At 37.4% G+C, this 20,680-nt stretch overlaps 1 protein-coding gene across 10 annotated transcripts in view; it reads left to right on the forward strand.

Moving 5' to 3' along the window:
• HDAC9 (histone deacetylase 9) overlaps positions 1 to 20,680 on the forward strand; it is a 581,092-nt gene that overhangs the window by 535,036 nt on the left and 25,376 nt on the right. For all 10 annotated transcript variants that reach the window (XM_027102607.1, XM_027102608.1, XM_027102611.1 and 7 more), the window contains one exon: positions 17,039 to 17,186. In XM_027102607.1, the coding sequence (XP_026958408.1) occupies positions 17,039 to 17,186 (148 nt within the window). The remainder of the gene's footprint in view (positions 1 to 17,038; positions 17,187 to 20,680) is intronic.

A 20,680-nucleotide genomic window follows, 5' to 3' on the forward strand; every position in this document is an offset into this window, starting at 1 on the left:
AATGGGCTTTTAACTCATAAGGATTTAATGATTTATTTCAAGCAGGGAAGGAACATGATCAAACCTGCATTTCAGAAGATCACTATGCCTGCAGTAAGGACAGGAGATTTAGCAGAACTTACTGTCAAATGTGAACAGTTTAATTCAGAAGTAGAGCTGGCTTGGTATGTAATTAATAGGCATGGAGAGGATTAATGGTTTCTAAGTTTCAGGCTTGGACAACAGAGTAGGTACTGATGTCACCTCCTGTGATGGGGAGCAGTAGAGGAAGAAAAGGTTTGCAAGGAAAGATGAATATTAGACTTAAGAAAAAGAAACTGCTGATTGAAAGGCTTAAAATTTGGGGAACCCATCTTAAATATCAGTTTTCTCCACAGTAAAGTTATGGAGAAATATTGGATGAAATTATTTACACAGTGCAAACCCTGTAAGCTGTGAGCAAGTAATAAAATAACAATTACTGAGTGTTTTCAGTGTGCCAGGCACTGCTCTAAGCACTCTTATTAATATAAGTTAAATCATTTAATCTACTTAACAACCCTATGAGGTAGGTACTATTTTCATTCCCCTTTTACAATCAAGTAAACTGAGGCACATCTAGGTTAAATACTTTGCAAGGACACATAGTTACTAAATGGACAAAAGCAAGCTCATAAACCAGGCATTCTAGCTCCGGAGTCTGTGGTGTTTGCCACTATGTTATTCTAGCTCACAAAGAAATTAATTCCTTTTGCAATTTCTTGTATGCACTTTTTTCTATTTCATCCAAAAGTGACAGGTTTGGGGGGAAATCAGTTAAACTGAAGATTTGGAGTTTTGGACATTCTGGTTAATTGAGGTTTAGCCACAGTCAGTTTTAGAAGGGCAGTGCCAAGTTGCAGGGAGCCATGGAGCTATGAATCCACTCTGGAGTCCCTTGTAAACTTTCAAAATACATCTAATCACAGAAAAATGCAAGGATTGGCAGAATTTCAAATCCCTGCCCTGCTGACTGTTGTCAGGTGTGAGCTGCTATTTGTCATAGATTTTTTGGCTTTAGACAGAGGCCTTGACGTTGCAGTCCTGGGCCAGGCCGACCTTCATTGAAGAAAAGCAGCGTTAGACATTTTCCCACTATTAACCCCGCCAGCCCTTGCTAGTATCAGAGCCAGGTCAACCTTGTACACATGGCTTTTTGAAAGTTGATTTTGAACTTCTAATTAACCATTCTCTTGAAATGTTGAGACTTTGATTATTGTTTGGTGGAGCACTAATACTAGAATATACCAGAATTAAAAGGAAAACCTGCCATCTGCTTAGAGACTTAACTTGTCTGGAATTTTTTTTTAATTCCAACTACATCTGTAATTATGAGTTTTCTTTCACTCATGTTTCTACTAAGGCAGAACTAATCACACCAAGAGTCTAAATAAAACTATGCATCTTTCTAGGACTGAAAACTCTTTAAGGACAGAAATGCTTTCTGATTATACTCAGCTGTTAGCACCCAGATGCACTTCACACATGCAATACCATTATGGTGTGCTCGAAGGTCAAGTTTGGGGAAGATCATTTGTTAGGTATTTATATATACATTATACACACACATGCACAAACATAGATTATATATATGCGTATGTATAAATAAAGTATATATGTATATATAATCTCTAGTCCTCACACAATTCTGCAATGCATAATTAGTTTCCTCATCTTGTTCATGAATAAATTGAGGCTTAACAAGTTTAGATCACTCATTGGAAGTCTGTCAACTAATAGCACCAAAACCAACATTTGAACCCTGGTCTGGCTATGCTTTCAAAGCCCACTTTCCTTCTGTTAAAGCATATGACCTTCCTGTTCCCACTTCATTTCACAGATAAGAACAGAGTTCCACCAGACTTCCTGTTCCCAAGTATCCCAGGATAGACACTAGAATAGACCTCTCCTAAATAGCTTCTGCATACGTTAAAACAGGCTATTTTAATCCATTAGTGGGCTTCCTAGAACATAAGGGAATATGAGGGAAAAAGAAAACATAAACTGAAATTTAATAGGGAGCGAGCAGTAATCAATAAGTAACACAAAATGGGAGAGTATCCCTGGGGCAAATGATGACATCAGTGCTATAACTGCACAAAAAAGCCTGAAGTCTGCATCAAAGTTAGGGATATGAATTTGATAGACACCAAAGAGGTTTTGTCTTCCTCCCTAATTCTGGAGGAAGCAAATACAATTCCTTTCTGGAGGAAGTATCCCTAATTTAGACCCTCAGTATATGCAGAGATCAAATTCAACAAAATACGAGCTCAAGTAAATAAATACATACATATTTAAATAAATGAATAAAGTAAAATGCACGAGGACACAAGCCACTAGGGAAAGTCAGCAGAAAAGAGAAACAGAGAATAATAAACCTTATTTGTTGGGTTAAAATGGTGGAGGGGCATAATTTCAAGTAATGATAATAGATTTAAGATATTCATTGACTTTCACTCCTCCATAAAACTCCACTAAAAATTAAGAGGATCATTTTTTGTTGTTTTGCTTTGTTTTGTTTTTAAGACATACACTCATAGGGATGAAGAATGCAAAAGGAAATAATAGGAACCTGGAGAGCAGATGACCATCTGTTACTGTCTTAGCAGACCTAAAAAAAATGAATTCTAAACCAGTACTAGCAGGTAGATCTCTGCCAGAGAAGGATATGTCAGACGCATGTAGAATTGTTGACCCACACACCTAAGACTTTCTATTTTATTTCATTTATTTTAATTTGTCATTTTTTCTAATTCATTATCCCTTTCCTTTCTTCACTTCTATGTCCAGCTTAAAAACACTAACTCTTAAATCCATTTGCCCTTCTACCTTTAATCTGCCTTAAAAATCTTGCCCTTTTACTTTACCAATCTAATGAAATCTCAACCCTGAATATAGTCTACAAGGAACTTTCTCTAACACTGGATGTAAATAAACAGGTCCGCTTGAGATTGTCATGAATCATAGCAATTTGATTTCCTGTAAGTTTATGAACACCAAACTCAAGTGGGTCCAGTATAATCCTGCTGTGTTTCTCAGGTCAATTTTCACTGCCTCTCTCAAACTACTTTTTCAAATTTCACTCTCCTCAAACCTCCATCTGTTTCACCTTTGCTGGCAATCTCGGCAGTAAACTTTTCTTAGAGTAAATTGCAGCTACCAAACTGCTTTCTTTGAATTGTTCATTCTCATCAACAATTAAACAACCTAAAATCTCTCATCTTAAAGAACAAATTCCAACAGCCTCACTCCTTCCCCAGTTTACCATCCTATTTCTCTCAAACCCTCCAGGAACAAATTCTTGAAAAAGGTTTCTATCTAGTTATCTCCATTTTCACAGCTAGAAATCCCTATTGGAACCACTCTATTCTGGTTTCAATCTCACTGTGGTCACCAGTGGCATTTCTACTGCCAGATTTAAAAAGTGATTTTATTAAACTTTATTTTGAAATAATTTTAAGTTTAGAGAAAACTTGCAAATATAATACACTATAGAATTCTCATATAACCTTCCCCTGGCTTCCCTTAAGTTGACATCTTGCAAAACCATAGCACAATTACAGGAACTAAGAAATTAATAGTCATACAGTACTGTTAACTATAGACTTTCATTGGATTCTACCAGTTTTTTCACTAATTTCCTTATTCTGTTCCAGAATTCAGTCTATAATCAACACATTGCATTTAGTTGTCATGTCTCAGTCTCCTCTCAACTACAACAGTTCTTCAGTCTTTCTGTGCCTTTTATGACCTTGACACTTTTGAAGAGTACTGGTCAGTTATTTTGAAAAATGTCTCTCAGCTTGGGTTTCTCTAATGTTGCCTCATAATTAGATTGAGGATATGCATTATTGGCAGGATTACCACAGCAGTGATTCAGTATCGTTCTTAGTGCATCAGATCTGCAGCACATAATGTCAGTATGTTTTATTATTGGTAAGGTTAGCCCTAGCCTGGATCACTTGATTAAGGCAATCTTCAGTATAAAGTTAGAATATTTCCCTTTGGAATTAATAAACATGTTGGGAAGATACTTTGAGATTATGCAAATATACTGTTTCTCCTCAAATTTTTGCCCATTAACTTTAGCAGCCATCAGTAGATCTTGCCTGCAAAAATTATTACTCTGGTGTTCCAATGCCGACTTTCTATTTTCTTTACTCTGTCTACATTTCTTACTTGGAAGTTATCTGTCATGAGGAACTGTCCTTTCTCTTCCATTTACTAACTTATTCGTTATAATATTTATATCAGTATGGACTCATGTATATTTATTCTATAGGTTATAATCCAATACTATCATTATTTATTTTGTTGTTGAAATTGTTCAAGCTCTGATTATTCAGAGCTCTTTCAGGATGGCTCCTATGTCCTTTTGACTTGGCTTCAGACAAATACAGTCTAACAATCCAATCTCCCAGAGTCTTTGAATCCCTTCCTCTTCATTAAACCAAGGTAGGTCTGATGTTTCTAGATCACTTCCTGTGGGCCACCTTTCGGTCCATGTTTTAGCCAACCAAACAAATGAAGTTAGAACCCTTCTTAACTCTTCTAGCTGCAGCATTAAATGCAGCATCTCTGCTTAGTGGGCCCATCATCCTCTACCTAAATGCTTTTCACCCTACATATTCTTTTCTTAAGTATATAATATGGATAAGTTGTTTCAACCCTCTTTACTTCAGTTTTCTCAACTATAAAATAAAGAAAATGAGATTATCTTACAAGGTGGTTTTGAATTTTTATGAAATTACATATAGAGCACATTTTCATAGGCAATTAATAAATATTTATCATTTTACTTATCGTTGTTTTCGTCCCAGACCATAGCTTCATAGTCACCTCTACGTGAATAACTCCAAAATTTCTATCTTCAGCTCAGACCGCAGACCTGAGTTCCAGATGTTTCCTAAACTTCTAGCTCAGCATCTTCCCCTAGATGTTGCAAAGGCACGTCTAGTCAACATGCCCAAAGCCAGTCATTATTTTTGCCCCAAACCTCAACCTCTTCCATGTTTATTGGTCCACTATCCTTCCAGTTTCGCTGGAGAGGAATCTAGGAGTTATCCTTCTTGTTGTTCTTTCCATTTCTGTCTACATCCAATCCATTACCCCATCCTGTTTGTTGTACTCCTTAAACATTTCATTTATCCAACCAATTATTTCTGTTCCCATGGCCACTGTCCCAAATCAGGCTTCCATCGTCTTTCTACTGTACCATTTCTATATCCTACAAAGTGGTCTCCAACATCCAATTTTGGTTTCTCCATTTTTGTTTCTCTAACGTGCTGCCAGAGTGATCTTTTACAAAATAAGGCATATTCGTCTCCCTACCTCCTTGCTTTGAACCAGAGGTCAGCAAATTTTTTTCTGTACAATACTAGACAGTAATTATATGAGGCTTTGTGTTTCAACTGCCTAACTCTTCCATTGTAGCAAGGAAGTGGCCATAGCCAGTGTGTAATGAACATGGCTGTTTTCAATGAAACTTTATTTACAAAAAAGGGGTGTGGGTCTGTGTCTTTATTCCCGTCTTAACCCTAGGTTCTTCATGACCTTTTTTTTATTTGTTTTTTCTTAGATTCCATATATATGTGGACTTGAGGATATGGGGAGGGGAAAGGGTAAGCTGTGACAAAGTGAGAGAGTGGCATGGACATATATATACTACCAAACGTAATATAGATAGCTAGTGGGAAGCAGCCACATAGCACAGGGAGATCAGCTCGGTGCTTTGTGACCACCTAGAGGGGTGGGATAGGGAGGGTGGGAGGGAGGGAGACACAGGAGGGAAGAGATATGGGAACATATATATATGTATAACTAATTCACTTTGTTATAAAGCAGAAACTAACGCACCATTGTAAAGCAATTATACTCCAATAAAGATGTTAAAAAAAAGGGTGTGGGACCAATTTGGTTTCTGAAAAAGGAAAAATCTGAAACAAGTGGTATCTGGATATGATATTAAAATACCAGACATCAACCAAAACACCAATTGTAAAGGACACCTAAATTTCTGGCCCGGGAGATGGAGGGAGAAATATTCAACATTTCTGCCACCTGATGCACCAAACAGGTGTGCTGTAGCCACAGCTTGTGACATGCATGAAGTCACCAAGCTGTCAGAAGATGCGGTTGGGAGGAACATGGGGAATCAGAAGTTAGGAATAGATAAAAAGTGTTCAAGAAATAGAGAGGGAGCAGAGTTTAGTGCTCAATTGTTGTTTCCCAAGAAGGCTGGTAATGAACATGTAACTTTGCACAAAATGTTTATCAGTATTGATCTTTCGTCATGGGGATATAGTGATGAGTGACAAGAACACTGAAGACACAATGATGTTGAATCAGTAGTAGTATCTACTTTAAAATGTAGTCATTATTAAAAACAAAACAAAAATAAAAACTAAGGCCACAGGGGACAATTTAACAAGTGCAGTTGCAGAAGGTGCATTTAGGTATTACTTATGAAGCATGGATTTTTATTTAGATAAAATGACTATGCATTTAGTTTTTATTTTAATTTTTTAATGAGTTTTCAATTTCAAGCGTTTTTTTTTTTTTTTCCCAGCTCCAAAGTGAGGTAATAGTTGTTATTTGTTGACTCCACTAGAAGAATATCTTGGTTAAAGATGCAGTGTCCTTAGGATGCTACAAACAGAAAAATCAGTTAATTCAAATAATGGTTTGATATTTTTCATTCAATTCATGGAATTAAAGTTTTTGGAAATAAATTTGCGGAAAAAAAAACTTAGGGCATTACTATGAATGCTGTTATAAATTACAGTGAAAATCTAACACTGACAATATAATCTTTTGATTTCATATTAATATGAAAATTTAAATTTTGCTGGAGCATAGCTTAATCTTAAAGAACAGAAATGCATTTGGCATTGATTACATAGTACCAAATTCCTTAACTTTTTATAAATAATAAAATATAATTATAAGTTTAATAAAAATGTATTTTTAAATCCCTAAAAACAAAACCCAATAAGCTTGATACTCAATCAATGAAAGTTTATGGTGTTGTTCTCAAAATTTTAAATAATTTTTTATAAACACAGGGTAAAATACAATTAAATGAAATACAAAGTTCTTAAAATACAAATGATATTGATGACAAAGAAACACGTTCAGCATGGCAGTACAAAATTTCTCTCTTTGCTGCCCATTATCAACCATACTTTAGAAATGTTTGAAATGACTATTCTGCAATAATACTGAACTATTTTGTAAGTCAGTTTTCTGAACTTTGATTACATCTTTCTAATCATTTAGAATTCACTAATCAAAATATTCAATAAATGGCCCTCTGAACTCACATATGAAGGAATAACTACTATAGGAATTGCCTGTTGATCAGAAATAAAAGTAAACTAGGAAAAACACATATGAAACTTTTTAACATTTATTTTATTGATGTATAGTTGATATACAATGTTGTGTTAATTTCTGCTCTACAGCGAAGTGATTCAGTTATACACATATAGACATTATTTTCCATATTCCTTTTTATTGTGGTTTATCACAGGCTATTGAGTATAGTTCCCTGCGCTATACAGTAGGACCTTGTAGCTTATCCATTCTATATATAATAGTTTGCATCTGCTAATCCCAAATTCCCAATCCATTCCTCCCCCCACCACCCTTGGCAACCGTAAGTCTCTTCTGTATATCTGTGAGTCTGTTTCTGTTTCACAGATAAGTTCATTTGTGTCATATTTTAGATTCCACATATAAGTGATATCATATGGGATTTGTCTTTCTCTTTCTGACTTAACTTCAGTTAGTATAATAATCTCTAGGTCCATCCATGTTGCTGCAGATGGCATTATTTCATTCTTTTTTATGGTTGATTAGTATTCCATTATATATATGTACCACATCTTCTTTATCCATTCATCTGTTGATGGACATTTAGGTTGTTTTCATGTCTTGGCTATTGTGAATAGTGCTGCTATGAACATAGGGGTGCATGTTTCTTTTTTAATTATAGCTTTGTTGGGATGTATGCCCAGGAGTGGGATTGCTGGATCATATGGCAACTCTAGTTTTTTGAGGAACCTTCATCCTGTTTTCCATAGTGGCTGCACCAGTTCACATTCCCACCAACAATGTAGGAGTGTGAAACTCTGTTTTTGGACACGGGACAGCAGGCATTGAAGGTCTGTGATCCTAGCAGGAAACAAACAAGGAAAGAGAAACAAAATGATTCCTACAATTGCTGGAGCTTACTGATAAGAGGCAAGTTCCAGGCTGCAGCATAGGGAGAGAGAATTCAAAGAGTGTAGTGGTTTTTCTGAGTAGAAAATGAAGTGATCAGAGTTTGGGGGGATTGAAGTGACTAGAATTTGTGAGGCAGAATACTTGCGATAAAGTTGCTGCTCAAAGAAAGAGTTCTGGGTATCTGTACAAGAGTTTCCTTAAACCACTGTCTTACTTACCTTTCCATACATGAGGTGAAACTCCACAAGGCTGGGGAACTAACCAGTGGAAAACAGTAGGTTAAACCATTCAAGGAGTTCAAACAGAACTGGGAGTAGTTTGCATTCCCACTAGCCAGAGTGGAAAGACCTTGTAATATACAAGGCATCATGTAGAGATATCAAAATGGTTTCATCTTAGTAATAGGGCTAAATTAACTTTATACTAAAGCCTGCTCTGGAGTTAGTCTAACAAAGAATACAAGCATCCTCAAAAAGTTCATACTGATTGCAAGCAATTTAACTGCATGCCCAAAGTCCAATGCTTTAAAAGAACACAGCGAAATTCAACAACCAAAAATGTTCAAATTAACAATGTCAAGCATCCAAAAGAAAATTACCAGGCATACAAAGAAGTAGGAAACTATGACCTAGAACCAGAAGACAAGTCAGTTAACAGAAACTAACTCAGTAATGCAAGGTATGATGAAATTAACAGACGAGAATGTTACTTCCAATGTAAACAGGAAAGTACAAACATACTGCAGAAAAAAATGAAAAACAGAACATGTAAATGGAAGTTTTAGAGATAGAAATAAAATATTTGATATTAAAAAATTCTGCAACCTAAAATGATTAATGGCAGATTATAAACTACAGAAGACAAAAGAATAAAAACAAAAACAGTTAAGCTGAAGAACAGAAACTATCCAAAGTGAAGAATAGAGAGAAAAATACTTTTAAAAAGTATATCAGTTATATATTGGGCAACATCAGTCAGTTCAACATACCTATAAGTGGAGTCTTACGAAAGGGGGGAATATTTGAAGAAATAATGGGAAAATGTTTCATAAATTTGCTGAAAACTACAGATCCCCAGATCCAAGAAATCCAGTCATTCACCAGCAAAACAAATATGAATAAACTCACACTGAGAAACATCAAAGAAACCAGACAAAAGAAAAAGCATATTACATTCAAAGAAACAAAGATAGAGATGATAAGATAAAAAAATGATAAGAAATTTTTTGTTTTGGCTGCACAGAGCAGGATCTTAGTTCCGTGACCAGGGATCGAACCTGTGCCCCCTGCAGTGGAAGTGTGGAGTCCTAACCACGGGACCACCAGGGAATTCCAATAAAGAAATCTTTTGAATCTCAAAAGTATTATGTTAAGTGAAAGATATTAAAGACTACATAGGGGCTTCCCTGGTGGCACAGCGGTTGAGAGTCCGCCTGCCGATGCAGGGGACACAGGTTCGTGCCCCGGTCCGGGAAGATCCCACATGCTGCGGAGTGGCTGGGCCCGTGAGCCATGGCCGCTGAGCCTGCGCGTCCGGCGCCTGTGCTCCGCAACGGGAGAGGCCACAACAGTGAGAGGCCCGCGTACCGGAAAAAAAAAAAAAAAAAAGACTACATAGTATATGGTTACATTTCTATGAAATTCTAGAAAAAGCAAAAGTTGTACTGTGGCAGAATTTTAGTGGTTGTCAGGGGCTAAGAAGGAGGGTAAGAAATTAATTCCAAAGGGCCAAAAGTAACTTTTTGGGTTGAAGAAAGTATTACATATTTTGATTGTTGTAGTGGTTATCATAACCTGCCCTTAAAGTTGGTAAATTTTATTGACTGTATACACTATACCTCAATGAAGCTGATAAAAAAATAGTCATGAAATGAAGCAAAAATATAACCTTTGGAACTTTTAAAGGACTGCAATTACAAGAAATAGTATTTGCAAAAAGGAAAACATTTAAATTGATCCCTACAAAAGCAAAGGAATAAATGAACAAACTGAAGGATAAGAACTCAAACCATGTACAAGATTTTATTTTGAAAATCTGTAACTAGGCTTTCAAAGATATATATTTGTTGATAGAATCATTGATAAAACTATTCTCAGGGCTTCCCTGGTGGCGCAGTGGTTGAGAGTCCGCCTGCCGACGCAGGGGACACGGGTTCGTGCCCCGGTCCGGGCAGATCCCACATGCCGCGGAGCGGCTGGGCCCGTGAGCCATGGCCGCTGAGCCTGCACGTCCGGAGCCTGTGCTCCGCAACAGGAGAGGCCACAACAGTGAGAGGCCGGCGTACCGCAAAAAAAAAAAAAAAAAAAACCAAAACACTATTCTTAGTTGGATAAACATATTCTGTTCTGGAATGTAATGAAATTTAAGAAGTCATATGATTTTGCAGCATCTAAATTTGGTAAATAAAATTTGAAGTTATAAACGGAGAAAACTTTTTTGATAAGTTCAGCTTACATAAAATATTTGCCAAAGGTATTCTGAAAGGAGGAACAAGACAGTAGTCATGAAAATATTTGGTATGAAATACTCATTTCAATATTTTGAAAATTGGAAGTGAAAATATTTCACATTTAGCAGATATTGCTCTGAGCTTACCAGATCGCACTGCACTGGTAGAGACAGTATTTGTCAACCAAAAATATTATCGTCTCTCAAGAAGAGTAAATTAAAGATGCCACAATTTAAAATTTATTAACTCTAAAATTCTGCTTTGAAGATTTCAGGCAATTTTATGAAACAGTCCAAAATATTCAGACCACGTTGAAACGGAAAAATACCAGTGATGACTCTGTCAGTGAGATATATGACCACAAAACTGATTAACATGTGAACGTTTACCAAAAATCATAATACTGTTTGTCATTTTCTAATGTTTAGATAATATTTTGAAAGTCGGTTACTATGCTTTGGCATACATGAATTGTGCTATTTCTATATTTTAGAATTAATAATAATTAGTTGTGACAATTTTTGAATAGTACTATTTTATAGGCCCACTAGTATACTTTGTCAACTAATAAGTAAATAGTTCTATAACATATAATTTTTATTTTTAGCCCCATTTTCGCCTCAAAATTGCCCCAACATGAATGAAAAATTACCTTATCACTCTATTTATACACCAGTTTCCAATATATCTTTATTTTTGCATATATACAGTGCTTAGGATCCCAAGAAAGTTCTCCATTTAGCTAAGAAATACATCCTTTTTTAAAATATATTTATTTGTTTAGTTATTTATTTAGTTTTAGCTGCGTTGGGTCTTCATTGCTGCACGCGGGCTTTCTCTAGTTGCAGCGAGCAGGGGCTACTCTTTGTTGCGGTGTGCGGGCTTCTCATTGCGGTGGCTTCTCTTGTTGCAGAGCACAGGCTCTAGGCGCATGGGCATCAGTAGTTGTGGCTTGCGGGCTCTAGAGCGCAGGCTCAGTAGTTGTGGCACACGGGCTTAGTTGCTCTGTGGCATGTGGCATCTTCCGGGACCAGGACTCGAACCCGTGTCCCCTGCATGGGCAGGCAGATTCTTAACCAGTGCGCCACCAGGGAAGCTCCAGAAATATATCTTAATGAACCTGAAAGAGACCACACTGTGAAACTCCTGGGCTGCCAGTGGGAGCATTTACTCTTCTCTGAGGATTTAGTATTCTGAAACGGGAGCAAAATTACCAGACCTGTGTTTTAGAAGGACTGTCATAGCAATGTGGGTGATAGATTGCATGAGAATAGACAGGAAAAATGCAGAAAAGAATTTCTCTTTAAAAAGAGCTAACAAGCTCTGAGCTCTGGAGAATCCATGAACATAGGCCCCTTGTACGTCCCACAGGTGTTAATAATCTCTAAGGTTGAAGGGATAGGAAGAAGTTTCGGTCAGCGCCAGCTTCTTTTCCTATGGGAACATGGTACGTAATGACAAAAGAGGACATGATTCAAGCGGCAAGAACAAATTTGAGAAGTGACTCCAAGGCTCCCAATGATGATGGAAGGGGGAGGTTGTGGGGTCAGGAGGTTTTCAGAGTCTCAAAGGTCTTTGGTTGGGAAAACGTTTGGTGGATAGGTTATTGCTAACACAGACCTTCATGTGTCAACAAGTACCTCTTTTTCCAAATTGATCATTATCAAGAAAAACCTGGTTTATGCTGAAGTCTGATTACACAGTACCTGCAACATGTCCTTTCATGGCTCCTATCTGACCCAGCGACACTCCATCTGTGTCCCCCACTTCTAACTCTTGACTGTCTGCATTCTGTTATCTAGTTTTTACCTTTTAGATTCATTCTTTGCTTCACCTCTACAGACAAAATACAAATGCAGAACAATGAAAGCCAAATAATTCCCCCCCAGAAGTGCTGAGAAGTGGGAAGATTTATGCAATGGGAAAAATGAATAAAGATAGAGGATATGATCAAAGAGGGAGTGTGTGTGTCCAGGTTTAATGGAAAACCCCTCTCTTCTGCCAGTTTTATTGCCTTAGGAGAGCAACACAGTGGTGGCTGTTACTAGTATTCTACTTTATGAATAGCAGCTCCTGAAAACTCTGGCAGTACACCTTACTTCATTTGTCTAACTTGCTAATGGGGCTATTATTCTCATGCCAACAGATAGGATTTTTCTTGCACATATGTTTCTGTAGGGGGAAAAAAAATACCCATCACATGAAAATATAACCCATAAACTGTAGGGTTTGAATTGGCTGCATATTGCACAGTCTTGCTATACCTACTTCCATTTTAATTATTCTTCTTTACAAATAGAGATAGTGGCCTATAAATGCATTATTAATGTAGAATATTTCCCTTGTTTTTATAGGCTTTGCTAAAAGCCATGTTGAATTTAAAGTTTTGGGTTATTTCTGAGTGAAGAACCTCATACATTTGGATAAAAACCAACTTCTAACATTTAATCTTAGCAGGATATTTTATACACATTAAATTTTATTGAAAAGGTCTCAGCTATTTAAAATCCGTCTCACCACTCACAGGCATAAAGGCTAAACTTTGAAGAATCATTGTCAGTCATTCTGCTGAACGATTCTCATTAATGATTGTCCTTCTGTCCTGATTGTGTTTGAGGAGTAAAGATGTTTCTTGAGGAAGAAGTACAATTCTTGAAAATTGAAGCTCTTGGTTATTCTAGATGTGCCATACTATCTAAAAGTAAGTTGTCCACTGGCCTCTTCAAGTGTTCATAGGCTCACAGAAAACTAAGATTTTCTGCCATAACAAATTTATTCTAATATCCAAGAGTGATATATGACATCAGAAGAATAACAATCATTGAGAATTAGAGCAGGAAGAGACCTTTCCTTATCATCAGTCCCACCACTATCATTTTATAAATGTGGACACTGTGCTCCAGTGATCCAAATGATTTCTCTGGGTCTAGGATGGGGTCCCGATTTATAAATCTCGACTCCCAGGGCTCCCTTTAGAGCCCGAAATACTCAGAGAAAAATTCTGCACGGGTAGCTTGGTCAAAAGACATTCTGGTGACTCTGGGCAACTCCTGGCTGTAATTGCATGAAACGGGCCTCTGATTCTCTTCTCAGTTAGATACCTGGCTTAAAGAAAGTGATCCATGTGGACTATAGGACCTCTAGCGATACAAGTCTGTGATGGACAACACTACAGGCTTCAGAAACTTGGGGTAGGCTCCACAGGTTCAAAGAGCACTGTGCCTAATGGTGCCTTCAGCTAGGTGGTGAGAAACACATCACTTTAAAAAGGGATACTCTTCAATGAGCACTTGTCTCCAGTTTCATGATAGCTTCATCAGTGAAGCAACGAGGTACTTGCAATAGACTATGAGAAATGAAGGTAATGAGAAGTGAAGAGTAGAAAGAACTAGTCTCAACATGGTTGTCTCACTAGGTGCAATAAACCCATGCCATAAAGTCAGTAAAAGGTAGATCAGCTGAGTCACATATCTAAGGAGCAAGGGTAATTTGTTGTTACCAAAGACGATTTCTTTGGTAAAGGGAAGAATATATATATATATATATATATATATATATATATATATATATATATATATAAAAATATTTTGCTATGTGCATAATTCTTTTAAGTTCAGATTTTCCTATATTGAGTCTATTTTTGTATTTTTAGGGGTAGTGGGAGGGTGGTAGAGAAGGACTAAATAAAGGAGGACAGCCGATTACAGAGGAAGAAACATTTTCGGAGTCAAGCAGTCCTGGGTGAGGATTTCAGCTCCTCTGCTTTTTAGCCATGTGACCTTAGAGAAAAATTACCTAACACTGCCTACACAGTTGTCATGAGGAGTAAATAAAATTATAAATGTCATGAGGAGTAAATAAAATTAAAATGTGAAAACACCTAGCACAGTCCTTGGCACATATTGGAAGCTCAGTAACACGAGTTTCTCTTTCCTGTAATTTGTAACATAATTTAACCCACAAAACCACCTGTTGTTTATTTGTCAGAGGCCTGATATTAGTCACTCTAGAAAAAAAGGAAATGATGACTTCTAGAATCACCTGCTCTGTGAATATCATGTGCTAAAATAACAATTAATAATAATACTTTGTGAAACTGATTATATCTGAAGGCACTTACAGATAGAATATGACATTTCCAACTTGGGTAAGATGATAATGACATTGTGATATAGAGAAATTAGGGTCTTGGAGTGGAACTGTCAATTCAGAATTATCTTTCAAAGCTGAGAGAGGTAGGAGGCTATTAAAGAATAAGACAAGACGCATTTCCACTGCTCACCTCCTAAACCTCTCTTTAGTCCATCTCTTCATTTCTATTCTGTCACTTACTTTTGGTTTAGACATCATCATTTCCTGCCTGGATGTTTGCCAGGAGGTGAAATTGGTTTTCCTGCCACCACTCTCACCACCTACTAATCCATCATCCGTAATCTCTCCAGAAGGATCTTTGAAAAATTTAAACCTGATTCTCTGCCTCTTCTGTTTAAAATGGCCCCTCATCACCCACAGGTTGAAAGCCAAGATCACTGGCATGCTATTCAAGATTGTGTGTTAATTAGCCCATGCCTACACCATAGCAGTCTCTTGCATTACATTCCATACTGCTTACATTCCACTTGTGCCTAGCAGTGGACTTTGTACCCCAGTGAACAACAGAGACTTGAGTATCTGCACATTTCTGTGCATTATTTCCTCTTCTAGGGATACCTCATCACCACCATCTTCCTCTGTTTCAGCTTGACTAACTTCTGATGGTCTTTCAAATACTTGGTCAGGTGTTATTTTTTCTGGCAAGTGTTCTCTTGCCTTCTTGGCATCAAAAGTATATGTTCTTCTTATTTCCTCTTAGGATCACATGGGCCTTCTCCATACAGAATTGTCATTGTTTGTTAACTAAAAGGGCTTTCTTAACTAGACCATGAATTTCTTGGTGTCAGGGAAGCATCTTTGTGTCCTCAACATCCGGCACAGCCTTGGCTTTCAGAAAATGTTACTTTGTGGGTTCATTCAGTTAGAACTGGTATCATTTGGTCCAAATTAAAAGCTTTATGATTCTGACTTTGGCCAGACTAGGTGATCACAGCAAGTAAAGTAGTAGTAGTAGACAACAATGCCAGAAGGTTCTGTCGACATGGGGAGTGGATGGGAGACTGGGTCTCCTCCCCTAACATGACATGACATCCATTCCTTTGTGAAGCAGTAAGATAAGGAGAGGCCAATCACGAAATGTTACTTATAGCTGGAAGGAATTTGAGGCCATCCCACTGTTTCTGAGAAGCAAAAATAAAGTGCCGAAGAGCCCTGCCAGCATAGGATGGTTAGTGGCAGAGCTGGGTCTAGAACTGGGTTATCTTACTCCCCAATCCAGTATTCACCCATTTGTCTTTTCTACTCTAGCATAACTTTATTTTAATTTTGGGGTGGGGTGGAAGTAAGCTACTTTGCGTGCCAGCTTCCCTCTTAACTGGTCAGGCTGCCGAGATACTGCTTACCTGGTGAGTCATGTCAGCACCTAGGGAGACTCTCCTGCTTTGATATGGGGCTATTCAACACTTCACAAAAAAATAGCTTAGGGGCTGCAAAAAGGCTGTTGACTCTGCTCTTTCTTATTTATCCCACTGGCATGTTCTCATGAAATTACCTCCTATTTTCCTCTCATTCTCCTTCCCTGCCTCAAAAAAAGAAACATCCGTATAATTGGATCCGTATAACTTATGGAAGGGCTCCAACATCAGCCAATGCATATATTAAGGTTTTAAATCAATTATTGTTCTAGTACACACCCCGGGGTTGAGAAAGAAAGAACATCCAGGACTAACAAACCTGATTGTTCTGGCAAAGTTGCCATTCGATTCATGCTGGCATTTCTGGGCTTTTCTTTTCCTTTAATATTCCAACCTCATTAAAAAAAAAAAAAAAAAGTTAATGGCTCAAGTAGCAATTTTTAACATTACTGGTTCATTCAGTTTCTCCATAAGACTTCTACCTCCCAGTCTCTTGAGGATTACCCAGAGGGCATGATGCCCAGAGTTTGCTTACCTAGTTGCAGAGACAGCTGTCAGTCTGATAGTGAGTTCATTAGACTGTGGATTATTCCTCACTTTATTAACTTCTGAGCAAGGGAGAGACTCAGGCTTGGCAATATGAGCACTTCACAACTTGGCATTCCAGATTGAGAAAAACACTTAATCATAACAGTTAAGAAATTAAATTACAACTGTGTATAACATTGTGAATTTTAACCTAACAATTACTCTGAGTTAGACCTATACAAGTTTCTGATTAACACTGTTGAACTAAAATTCCTATAACATATGATGCATGGGTCTTTGTGTTTTTTAGGCAAGTACTGGAAGTCGGTAAGGACGGTGAGTGTGCCGAGGGGCTGCGCTCTGGCTGGGGCGCAGTTGCAAGAGGAGACGGAGACCGTTTCTGCCCTGGCCTCCCTGACAGTGGATGTGGAACAGCCCTTTGCTCGAGAAGACAACAGGTACGAATGCAACATGGGGGGAATCATCAGGGTCAGTAACATCCAGGCTCATCATTAGCGCTTGTGAGCCTCTCTCTAGGCTCTCCTTCTCCGGTCTCCTCCACTTCCACTTCTGCGAAGCCACAGATGCCACAGCACATGCTGTCGGCTGTCAGGAATTCATGTGTTTCATTCTTCATGAGAAACACAGAGGTGGGGCATGTTGTTACAGTTCACAGAGAAATAGAGTGATGAGATAGATGGTCCTCGTTGGATAATTTAGTACAGATCATTATGGAGAAAGCTTCTTGTGGGCTTAACTTCTTTCCTTAGTTATCTCTATTTTTCAAGATGTTCTTTTTCTTTCTCTCATCATTTCGAAGTTACTGATATAACAAAGGGGAAAAAGGAGAGCAGAAGCTGGAGGTATGGCTTGTCAGTTGGGTAGCCTTATATGACTGTCCGTGAGGTACAACTACTCGATAAAGATGAAAGTCACCTTCCAAGAAGATGGGAGTGTGTATAAAGGAATGTGTGGATGTGGGTCTGATTTTATTTTACTTTATGATAAGAAGGAGTTGATTTTAATTAGTCATCATATGAAGAGCTTTCAGGAAAAGAAAAAAAAAACATAAAGATAACCAAAGATTGAGTTTGCTTCTTCTCCTTTTAAGAAATGTTTGTCAATTTGTACATTTTGCTGTTCAACAGACAGTGCTACATTCAGGATTTCTTTTTACTATGACCAAAACCACCCCAAATGTACAGACAGTGACATTGGTGCTCTCTGTGGATGACTTCAAAGTCACATTTCTTCAATTTAAAAATGAATAGGTGAGCTTGCACTAAAGCTCTGCCAGCTTGCACTTTTAAATTGCTTCTGAGAATGAAATCGAACTCCCTCCGTCAGTAACATCACCATTAATTACACAGATCCTGCTACTAGTACATAGGTTGGCAATTTTCCCAAGAATGCACAAATATGAACAGTTTTAGTTTTTCTTGCTTTTACTGGGTGTTCAGAGTTTAATGGATTTAACATCTTGCTTTGGTCAAAAGCAGGAGATACATTGAATAAGAGATTTCATTTTTATGCAATTGTTTTTCCTAACTATAACCACTTAAAAAGAAGATTACCAGTAGGAAAAAAAAAAGTTGTACAATATTGTATTAAAAGATATCTTCATATGGGCATCTGGAGCATAAGGGTAAACTTATTTTACATCTTTGATAATATGAACTAACCCCCTGCTGTTCCCAGCTAAGAACCAAACCAAGTTCATAATCCAAAGGTGTTGCAGTTATTCCCAAGGCCAAATACAGTTAGTTGTCTGTCATTTGAGGGCTGTAAAACTAAGGAAACTAACATCTGTTAGTCTTGGATATAAAAGGAGCGTAGCTATTCTTTAGAATTCATTTAGTATAGAGAAACGAAGCTAAATTCCAGCCTGAGTGAAATGAATTGTAAGTAATTTTTCCCATTAAATTGCAGGGCTTAGAATAATGAAGAATAATAAGTGCTGTTGTGAGCCCCACATAACATAAAAATCTCAGCACTTTGGCAGGAATTGGCTCTATAAGCATGCTTGTTTATCCTCAGGTACATAGTGTGCTTGACTCCTGATCATCTATAGGGACTTGACCCTGGCTTCAGTTCACCGTGATTTTTAAGCTTCATCTGATGGCAGAGAAAGAATGGGAATGGGAATGTTTTGATGTACAGGGAAACAGTTGAAGCTTGTGGCCTGGATTCATGTTTCTTTATCAGTTTTAGACAGATTGTATCTATTTTGATTGATTTTTCTTATGGGAAGGAAAATGGTTTTGCTTGAAGTATTTTTGGTGGCTTTGAACTCACTTTTTCAGCAGAGGAAAAGAAAAATTCTTCTAGAACTGGCTTTTGCATTTCTATTGAACCATGCATGAATTTCATCACAGAGAATCAGACAGGGAGAACCCTTAAAAGCCACAGAGCATTTATTCTTTAAAGGGGAATGCTATCAGAATTGTCCCCCAACTCAGTATAGGAAAGATGGCTTTCACAATGAGGTAAAGAGGTAGAAATGTTCTTAGGCCTTTGTTATGAATGCAGTGTTATAAGTACACAGGAAATTGAAAAATTAGAAAAATCAGAGAACTAAATGGATGGAAAAGGGTGAAGGCAAGATTCTTTTTATAGGAAATTCTTGCCAGTTATTTTGGAGAATATATTGGTGTTTGGAGTGAGATGACTCATTTTGTACTAAGATTTTGGGTAAAGCAGCTCTTTTCCTGGCCAACTCATATCTGACTCATTTACCACTAGTGAATAAGGGATAAAATGCTCCTGGCTAAGAACCATTGTAAGTATTTTTTGTTCAGTTTTGGGGGGGGGTGAGGGAGATGACAACACAGTGCAAACAGTCATTTCATTTTTATAACTCACTGATGGACCATGAAGAATAAATTATTAGAAAAAGGCTCGGGATTCATTTTGGGGATGATTGACTGAAGTACAGTTTTCAAAACATAATTTTCAGGTGGCAGAAGACTTGAGCAGGAACAAAATGGTGGGTCAGTTAAAAAAACAACAAAACAAAAATAAAGGACAAAAAACTAAGTGGGGTCAAGTTATATGTTCAAAAAAAATAGATAGGACTAGTCACATATAGCATATTGTTTAGAAGACAGAACTGTGATCTTAGTTTCTTTCTTGATTGTCAGGAGACTGTACCTTTAAAAGATTATAGTTTGCATTGTTCAGGTATCTATTTCAAATGCTTCTACTTTGAAAAGGTCAGTTCAATATTGAGGTTTATTCTTGGATACCAGTTCGGGCTCTGCTGAAAATCAAGAAAAAGTTTTCTCTGGCAATCAAGACTTCAGAATGATCAACTCTTAAGTTACCGGGAGCATATTTACACTCTAGAATTTCTGACTCTCTCGTTTTTTAATCAAAACAAAAACTGAAGGTTAGGTTTTCAAATGTCAGTTTATTGATTATAGTGTGAGTCACATTAGATTTTCTTTAATACAAGAGGATCTGGTTGTTTCTGAATCATTTCATCTTCAACTTTTGTCAACTTTTCTCATGAATGAGATGGTTTCAGTCATTATATGACACAGAAGCATGAGAAAAATATATGATTCTGAATCTGGCTATTTAATTAATTTTTATTGGAGTATGGTTGCTTTATAATGTTGTGTTAGCCTCCACTGCACAACCAAATGAATCAGCCATACACATGTAGATATCCCCTCCCTTTTGAACTGCCCTCCCATTTAGGTTACCACAGTGCGTTAGGTAGCGTTCCCTGTGCTGTACACTATATTCCCATTGGCTATTTTGTTTTCTGAATAACTGTCTTATTCATGAATATTTTTTAAAAGTATAATAAGCTAGAAAATCCTAAGCATCATCCGCCTTAGCTTTGGATGGTCTATCAGTAGTGTCAAGGGCATTGATAACCCCATTTTCCTGTGTCTGGAGATTTATATAGAAATATAGACCAGTCTTAAATACACATTCGTGTCTA

This window comes from Aethalodelphis obliquidens, unplaced genomic scaffold, assembly GCF_003676395.1.
Source record: "Aethalodelphis obliquidens isolate GAN/ISIS:26980383/991018 unplaced genomic scaffold, ASM367639v1 scaffold5, whole genome shotgun sequence".
Classification (NCBI taxonomy): domain Eukaryota; kingdom Metazoa; phylum Chordata; class Mammalia; order Artiodactyla; family Delphinidae; genus Aethalodelphis; species Aethalodelphis obliquidens.